General features: G+C 39.4%; 1 protein-coding gene across 4 annotated transcripts in view; it reads left to right on the top strand.

Annotated features, from left to right (window-relative positions):
- The window catches only part of LOC111862901 (actin-related protein 2-B), a 46674-nt gene extending 37030 nt beyond the window's left edge, over positions 1 to 9644 (top strand). For all 4 annotated transcript variants that reach the window (XM_023848715.2, XM_023848716.2, XM_023848714.2 and 1 more), the window contains 2 exons: positions 3718 to 3902; positions 7366 to 9644. In XM_023848715.2, the coding sequence (XP_023704483.1) occupies positions 3718 to 3902; positions 7366 to 7536 (356 nt within the window). In that variant the 3' untranslated portion in view covers positions 7537 to 9644. The remainder of the gene's footprint in view (positions 1 to 3717; positions 3903 to 7365) is intronic.
- Positions 9645 to 9887: the final 243 nt, after the last annotated feature.

Genomic DNA, 9887 nt, shown 5'->3' with positions numbered 1-9887 from the left:
CTTCAAGTTGAATCCATTAAGAAATCCAATGATATCAGCAGCAAAAGCTAATTTCCAAAGCCATTTAGTGTTCGATAATAGTGGTTGAGGGCGTTTTTTCTCAATGAGAAAAATTTCAATCTCTGCTCTGAGTTCAAAAAATCTTAATAAAACCTTACCACTGCTGAGCCATCGAACTGCTGTGTGGTAGGGTAAGGCAGGATATTCGGCTTCCGCTTCTGACAGAAAATCACGGAACTGACGATGGTTCAGCCTACTAGAACGAATGAAGTTCACCGTTGACACAACTGGTTCTAAAACACACGACAGATTAAGATATTTGCCACAAAGTACATGCTGGTGAATGATACAATGAATAACCATAGGCCTTGTACACCTTGCATTTGTACAAGCTGTGTAAATGATTCCAACTAAGCCTTTACCTGTTCCAGACATATTTTTACCACCATCAGTTTTCACACATTTTAGCTGATTCCACTTTAGATTGTACTTCGTTAACATTTCCTCAACTTCCTTGAAAAGGTCTTCACCTGTAGTTGTTCCACGCAGACTACTCATAGAAGCTAATTCTTCAGTCACTTCAAAGTCAGCATTGACTCCTCGAATAAACAGCAGCAATTGAGCAGTATCTGTAATGTCTCTCGACTCATNTGCGTTACCGTGTCTCACGGTGTTGTCGCTTGCAGATTTACCTATACTTTTTCTTCAACCCTGAAGATGGGGGCGATACGTTCCTCCGAAACGTCGGTTAACACCACATATACACGGCGCCAAAGCCCAGAAGACTGCTTTCTTCATGATTTAATTAACTCACCATCAGTAAAGGGTTTTCCTTCCTTGGCTAACAAATGAGCTACTAGTAGACTTACTTTACTTGCAGCCTTATTTTCATTTTCGTGAAGAAACTGTGTTGTAATGAAATACTCTGTTTCAAAGTTTCTAATTTTTGTGATCGTTCCTTCCCTGTGAGTTGGGAATACTGTGCCGAATGCTTTGTCTGGTAATGCCGACGTATATTGTACTCTTTTAGTACAGCTATAGTATCGCTGCACAATAAACACAATGCTTTGCCATCTAATTCAGTAACAAAATAATTCTCACTCCACTCTGCCTTAAAAGCACGACATTCCAAGTCCACTTTTCTCTTCTTTTGTGTTTTCGACAGCGACATGATGGATATCCATTGGTATTAAAAAGACACAGAACAGCGATACACGTGGCATTCGTAACACTGTATGTCATCACAGCTGGAGCCATGAAGGAACGTGCAAATGGGAAGCTGTAGGAACGCCACACACGGCAATTCTCGCAACTCCTCAACTCAAGGTCGGCCGTTGGAGTGCGTAATCATCCATAGACAATATGTTCGAAAAAACGTAGGTTTCTTCCTATAAATAAAGCTTCATAGACGCAGAAATATTAAATTCATATTATAATAATTATCTTGTTTCATGAAATATCATCCCACTTTGACATTTTTAAGAGTTTGGAAATGTAAAATCTATTCTTAGCGCGCGGGCCGCAGAAAAAGCGGCGGCGGGCCGGAGTTGGCCCACAGGCCGTAGTTTGCCGACCCCTGGTCTAGATGATGTGGGAACCTCAACATCTCTGAACCCTATGGGCCTCCACAGCCTGTTATAGGGATACCTTTACTTTATGGGTGGTATAGGTCGCAGTGATCATTACTGCACAGCATATGCTTTCATTTGTAAATCTCTGAAGTGGTGGAGAAAACTCTCTTTCTGGTGCCTGGAAGTATGCATTGTAAATTCATACATTTCGTACAGCAGCTGTAAGGCACACATGGGAGTGTAACAGATGTCACATGTCAAGTATCAACAAGCTCTTAATGAAAATCTAGTAGGCGATGTGCACAACCCAAGAAAGCGGTCACTTCTCGGATCAGCTGAGAGTGAAGAGAGACTAAATACAGTGTCTCACTTCCTCTACCACTATTAATAAAAGAAACACAAAGACTGCACTGTGTACAACAATTGGAAGGTCAAGGGAGCCAGAAAAGAAACGTATTTCTGTTGTAAGACCTGCAACTAAGATTCTAAAAAACAAGTAAAAATTATTTTTAAAATGAATTAGGGTAACTGCTTACTTTGGTTCAGGGGTTGGAAAGTGCTGGCAGCTATGAAGCACCTCAAAGAGTTGCAGGGAGTATTCCCAGCACTGATGTGTGCTTTAAGTGTTTGTTCTACATTGGGGAAGTGATGATAATGGCCTTGGCACTGCTTTCACACTTATAAGGCCAAGATTCCATTGTGAATGGCTTAATATGGGATTTGTGGTGAATGAAGTGCAATTGGTGTACGTTTCTTTTTTTTTTNTTTTTTTTTTTTTTTTTGCCAAGTTCCTTTAGATTTATCCTGTTAATTATTAGTCCATAAAGTAACTTATGTGAGAAAATCGTCATCGGTTGTCTTTACTCATTAATTCATTTTGTCTTGGCCACTGATGATGTTGGTGTTATGGCTTCATTTCTGTCTTTCAGAGTCTAGTCCATCAGCCATTAACAAATTTTCTTCTGATTATGATTTTAAATCGTTTGTCACTGCTTTCAGCAGCTTGGACATTTTTGCTTGAGCACATCATGTTTCCCTCTGCTTATCAAGGTTGATCCATGAACATCAAATTTCCCCTGAAACCAACTGAACAAAGTGTGGCAACTGCCCATATTGAGTCAAGCACTAGCCGGTCACAGTATAGAAACCATCCAGTGCTAGGCAACAGCCTGGTAAACACGTTTCCTCAGACACATTTCTTGAATAAACAACCCATCACTAGGTAAAACCCACAACACAGTTATCACTGCTACGTAATAACTGAAGATCACACTTCAGGGAAGTAGTTCAGCAGGAACGCGGTAACCAAACAGAAGGAAGAGGTGTTCACTATAAGGTCAGAGCAAGACTACCCAAGGCGGACTAATATAGGAAGAAAAACCAACCAGAGGGAGAGGGAGATCTTCTTCAAACAGTCTACCTGCAATCCACAACCTGCAACTGAAGTTCTTCTGTATATTGTGTATAACAACAATAAATATTTGTATAGAAGTTTAATAAGCGGTTGTCTCTTCAAATAATGGCAGATTCCACAAAAGTATACCAAACAGTGGGAAGGCCAGACTTCTGTCTTTAGATCTATATGGCACTAAGTGTTACATAATACATCACATGGATATATTATTAAAGAAAGAAACAGGTCTGAATATATCAGCTCCGGTGGTCTTCACAGGAATGTGGCCTTTTGTTGTCAGCAAGTGGCAGGAGTAGGGCTGAAGACTAAGGGTTTTGCCAGACTCTTCTTTGTTATTGTAATTTGCTGCCCTGCACTTTTGAGTGTACATTGGAACAGCAAATGTTGTGATGATATATGCAATGACAAAACAGCTCATAATTGCTGAATGAATTTTCATGAAATGTGATATTGGGGGGTTTTAACTAAAGTTGCACACATATCAGACTTCCTTGTAACTGACTGAATATTTATTTGAATGAAATATATATGAACTGAACATTGTAGAGAAAAATGAGACACACATTTTATATCAAAGACAGTTCTTTCATAAATCATATGGTTTTCAGGATAGTTAAAGAAAAGTAAGAGAATGAGTCACTGTTGTTACTCAGTATATATTTCCTGAATTGTTCCTGGTAGGTTCTCGCTTTATCTCTTCTCATTGCATATCTTCCCATATTTTGATTGTAGGCATTGCGGAATTGGTGTTCAACACAATTCAAGCAGCAGACATTGATATGCGAACTGAACTTTACAAACATATTGTATTGTCTGGGGGTTCAACCATGTACCCTGGATTGCCCAGCAGATTGGAGCGTGAAATCAAGCAGCTGTACCTTGAACGAGTGTTGAAGAATGACATAGACAAACTATCGGTACAGTCTGCAGTAATATTTAATATATTTAATATGTCTAATATATCTGTAAAAGTCATGTGTGAGGCTTACAGCCTCACTGCCATCTGTGAGCCGACTGTTTAGAAACTTTGGGATCCTTGACCTCTCACAACCCTGTGGCTCTCCACAGCCTCTTACAGGGATAGCTTTTTGTCTGTAAAAGTCAAGGAGCCGGGATAGCTCAGTCAGCATAGTGGTGGGCTAGGGCTGGGTGGCTGCGATTTGATTCCCATTAGGGGCAAATATTTTCCTCTTCTCCATAGCATTCAGACTGACTCTGGCTCCCACCTAGTCTACTATTTAACGGGTACCTGAGGCACTTTCTTTTGGAATTGGGGGGGGGGGGGGGTAAAGCAGCAGGGGCATGAAACTGACCACTGACCTCCATCTAATGGTGAGGTCAAGAATTGTGGTGCTGTACCTCCACTCCCCCATACATCTACATGGCACGGTGCTTAATTAACTAATCACAAGGACAACCTTGCTATGCCTGTATGTTATAATCAACTTCTGGTCTATGGCGATGTTGATTATTAGGTTGAAATATAAATAAAAGGCAGAAGATAGGTGCTAGTGCCCACACTGAGGCTTGGCCTTCTTGTGGAGGGATAGCTCCAGTCTTTCTTAACTTCTAGCACTAGATGAATGTTTACAAAATGTAAATACTGTAACAGAATCATACAGGATCTGTATTAGACACAAATATGGACACTGGTGTACGTGTAATGATAGGAAAACTACTCATCTGTGTAGTTTTATGTCTGCTAACCTGGATGCAATACAGACTGGCAACATGAAGTTTGCTAATAAATCCTTTGAAATTGTGAAGAGCTCAAATGTCAGGGAATGATATGAAGGTAAAAAGATCAAAGTCAGAAATGTAAAATTGACCCTGTGTATACTTCAGTACCATGCCATGAAGATGAATGGGGAGCAGGGGTATAGATCCACACATTCTAAACTTTAGCACTAGACAGAGATAAATGGTCAGCTTTAAACTGCGCTATGCCCAGGGAAGGAGCCCCGAGTACCTGTTGGATAGGGTGGGCTTTGAACATGGTGTGGAGAAGATGTAAATCTGGAAAGTAGCAGGTAAGATTCCCAGTGAGGTCATTGGATTTTTCAATTTACCTAATCCCTCTAGCTGCACTATGACCCTTGGCTTGACTCAGCTTCCAACAGAAATGAGTACCAGGAATCTTTGTGGGGTAAAGGATAGCCAGCGTACAAGGAAGACAACCACACCACCATCTGTGAGCTGATTGTCTAGAAGAAATGTGGGAGTCTTGACATCTCACAACCCTATGGGCCTACATGGCCTGTTAGAGGGATAGCTGATTCTTCAGCTGTCATATTATGTTCACTGTGATATCCTGGCTTTATTTGGAAATGTCAATAATGTCAAAGTTATAGTCATGAAGAAATTAAGAGCAGATGAAATATGAGGAATGTTCATTACTGTTCAGTTTAGAAATTTGGTTTCTCACATTATGGGAAGAATGTGGACTGATGGTGTTCTGAATAAGGAAGCTGAAGGGAACATGTGGACTGCAGAGAAAAATATTAACTGGAGGCTTGAGAAAACTGCATAATGAGGAGCTTAATAACTTGTACATCTTTCAAAATATTAGGGGGGATTAAATAGAGGAGGATGAGATGAGTAGGACATATAGAATGCTCAGGAGAGAAGGGCACAGATGGGAGGAGAATAAAATGAATCCAAAGATATTAGTGGGTGTGGTTGTGAACTGGATTCATCTACAAAGCCAAAACAACTCCGTCCAGAGTGACTATTGAAGTTTTTACTACTTGTAAACTTAGCACCCTTACATGTTTCGGTCCCTATAGACCGTCATCAGAGGGACATCGATACTTTTTTGGATGGAGTTGTTTTGTCTTTGTAATTGTCAGCGTGACAGACCAGAATGAAACAAATCAAATGGATTCATTTAATTTTGCTATGGCCCAACGGTGGACCTCTTGTGAATGCGGTAATGAATATACAGGTTCCATTAAAAGGTAGGTCATTTCTTGACTAGCTTAGCGACTTCTTAAGGACTCTGCTGCATACCGGTATGTATAAGTTGCTGTTGTAAAATATTCAGGAAAGTAATTTTAGGATACGTGGTCTGACAATAAAGTTTCTAAACTCTCCACTGCATGCCTGCTGTGGCAGCAATGGACAGAAACCTCACCAGGGTTTGACGACGTTGGCATATCAGCATTTCGCAACTGTGTTATTGTTGATCTATGGCAGTTTCTCTCTGAGTGGCATCTATTATTGCCTGAGTGTGTTCTGGTGTGCCATTGTGAGAATGTTGGAGCTTCATGTTAAACTTGGCAAGAGTGGAAGCGAAATCAGAGAGATGTTAGCGAAAGTTTACAGGGATACTGCTATGAAGAAAAGAGCAGTTTGCAAGTGAGTGACACGTTTTTCTGAGGGAAGAGAAAGTGTCACTGATGAAAAGAAAAGAGATCAGGACATCCAGCAATGAACAGCACTGAAGAAAACATTGCAGAAACTTGTCAAATTGTGCATGGAAATCGTTGGCTGACTGTCAGGAGCATAGCAGAGCAAACAAACATCAAGAGAGAAACAGGAAAATCTTAAATGAAGATCTTGACATTATGAAGGTGTGTGCAGAAATGGTCCCAAAGGACCTGCTCACACGCCACTGTCTGTGAGGGGGTTCTTAGCTAATAAACAAATAACTGTGCTGGAACAGTCTCCCTATTCACTGGATCTAGCTTCCGGTGACTTTTTTATGTTCTTGAAGATAAAGGAAATATTGAAAGGAAGGTATTTTGATAACATCAGGAGTAATATGATGGCAGCTCTGAAGGCCATTCTACAAAAACAGTTCCAAAATTGTTTTGAAGGGTGGCCTAGGCACTGGCATCTGTGCATAGCTTCCCAACAGGAGTACTTTGAAGGTGACCACAGTGATATTGAGCAATGAGATAAATAGCACCTTTACCGCAATGAGTTCTTGAACTTTATTGTCAGATCATGTATCACAATTATTTCTGAATAAGCAATTTATTTTTTAAACTAGAAATCATACACTATTTTTTGTGGGATTTGAGATTCCTATGGCAGTGACAATAAAGATTACGTTCTGGGATATGATGCTGTATAATATAGCAGAGCTTTACCAGTGTTTTATAGGAGCCTGCTGTCCTGAAGATGGAGGCAGTAGATTGCTTGAAAGATTGATAATGATCTGCCAGACTAAATGGCATAACATCCCAGTAGGTCACTACCTTCTGGGATGTTATGCCATATACCATTTTGATACCCGACAACATTACAATTTTTTTAAACTTTAATCTCAGATTTAGGCTTAATGTTATGAGACACAACCGAGCAGTAAAGACATTACAAAGCACGTGGTTGGGTTGATCTAACATCATTAGAAAATTTTTGTTTCTGTGTTGACAGAAATTTAAAATTCGAATCGAAGACCCGCCACGGCGTAAGGACATGGTGTTCATCGGTGGTGCTGTGTTGGCTGATGTGACAAAGGACCAAGACACATTCTGGATATCGAGTGAAGACTATCAGGAAAAAGGAGTTGGTGTGCTCAAGAAACTGGGAGTGAGAGCCAGCTAGAACGTTTGGGCTCGAGCAAATGGTCATAAATTTGCTTATAAAACTGATTGCTCTAAGTCATGTTGAATTGACTGCATTAGCATCCCTTATCTCTAAATAGGAGGCTCATGTGCTTCACTGATGCCAAAAACTTGGACCGTCATTTCAGGGAGTCAGTAAAATATTTAGATTTAATGAAACCAAATCATCATCATTGTCCTTTAAGTACCCAGGTCCAGCCTGAGCATCCACTAGAAGATGACTTCTCTTCTTCTATGACATGACTGACTAATGAAGTCCAAGCCCTCCTGTTTTCCAGATTTTGGAATCTTGTTTCTAGACAGTTGATAGGACTCCTTGCAAAGGGAGTGTGTATACCTACACAGGATATCATAGGCGCAGAAAAAATGTAAACTTGTATCCATAAACCATGTAGGATTCAAACCCCATGATGCCAGTATCTGAACAGTGATCAGCTGATATTACTTAACAAAATCTATAAGTAAGTTTCAGGGAAGAACTAGGTTTACTGATATATATTTTTTATTTTATATATATGCAATCCATGGCATACGTATCATGATTTTTGGTAAATCAAAAGTTTTAATAAATGTTAAATTGATATCATATTTATTACTTGTTACATATTTTAGAAAGGTTTTTTTATAACATATAAAATAGAAGTTACATCAGCAAAATTACAGGTCATGAAAGTAATGAATTTCTGGTACTTCAAGGCATTAACAGTCTGTACTCCATTTAGTTTTCAGAGGTTTGTCATCTCGGTGATTATATATTCTCATTGCAGGGGTAACATATTATGCATTGAAGGCAAACAGGGTTTCTGCTTATATAGCATTAACTATTCAGTTTTCTTTTTTTTGGGGGGGGGAACAAACACATAACATGTTTTCATTTTTTCAAAATTACTCCCGCTGCATGAAATTCCTTTGTTTCTGGAACTTATCTAAGACAAAACTGAAGCTCAGTTGTGAGTCAGTGACTTTCCAGTCTAGTGTCCATGTGGGAGGATCTCTAATTAATGAATTTAAGTCTCTGAACATATGAATCGTTCTTGTCTGAACTGTAACATAATGAACGTGTTCACTGCGCTTATATTAAGAATTTTGAAGTAAGTCCACAGATTGTCAGAATTTACAACTAGTGCAGTAATTTGCACATTTTTTGTCTGATATGACTACATCACTTTTTGTCAAGTTAAAATAAATTACTTTTGGCCAGGCAAAACGTTGTGTAACGTTTTGCTGTGGGTTGAGTGACATGTAGAGAGTGACAGAGAGATCACTGCAGGGTGTTTGGTGAACAGTTGGAGGGGTTGCATTTCATTGGCCCATAATCCCAGTCTACTGTTCCTCCTGGTCTAGACTAGGCACCAATTCCCTCTCACTCACCCCTTCCACTGTTTGTCATAAAAATAACAAAATGATACACACACTTGCATATTCATGCACACATGAACACAGAGCAATGTACACACTTGAAGACTGAAGATGGAGGCAGCATGTGCCTTTGAAACATTATTCATGCCCACAACGACAATGTGTAACAACCCATGAACAAAATTAACATCAATAACTAACAATCACAGAATCATAAAATATTGAACACCTTCAATTCATTTTAAATGATATACAGTTTTGCTGTAGACTCTTCCCAAAACACTATCCCCATGTGATTGGCTTTCCTGACATCCACTGTTTCAAACTAGAAGTTTCTGTTTAAACTGATGATTGCTTTTGGACAGCCAAGGCTCTCATAGCAGTATCTGTCTACCAAATTATGTTGTGCTGTATCCTGTAAGACATTAACCTTGACAATTGATTTGTCTACTTACAAGTCACTGCTGGGATTGTACACTTCTTTCAACTTGTTATGTATGTCTGGGCCATGTTTCTTTGTGCAGGATGGCACAGTTTTCATAGTTTTTCATTGAATATTATCTCTATCATTGCTTACCATCAAAGAGTTATCACTTTCTTAAAAGAAAGTTGAATTTTCTCCTTCATGAGTCTTCTGATTTTAAGTTACGTTTATGCTGCCTGTCATCTTTGATTCTGAGTTCTTGAATCTAGATTAAAAATTTACAAGTAGTTACTATAGGATTCTGACGATGGTGTATAACACACTGATATGTTGGGTTTTTGGACTTTATCCATCGTCCTGGCTTTTAAGATAACAAAATAAAAACACGACGTTTCGGAAACTGGATCTGTTTCCGTCCTCAGGTGAAGGAAAATACCTATTGAGTTGGGTCTGTTAGAAAGAGCTAGCCTCAATCACTGGAGGTCCAGTGAATAGGTCCAACTGAATAGGTGTTTTCCTTCACCTGAGGACGGAAACAGATCCAGTTT

The sequence above is a fragment of the Cryptotermes secundus genome, unplaced genomic scaffold (genome assembly GCF_002891405.2).
Source record: "Cryptotermes secundus unplaced genomic scaffold, Csec_1.0 scaffold582, whole genome shotgun sequence".
Lineage (NCBI taxonomy): Eukaryota > Metazoa > Arthropoda > Insecta > Blattodea > Kalotermitidae > Cryptotermes > Cryptotermes secundus.
This window is presented reverse-complemented; position numbering and strand designations above follow the sequence as displayed.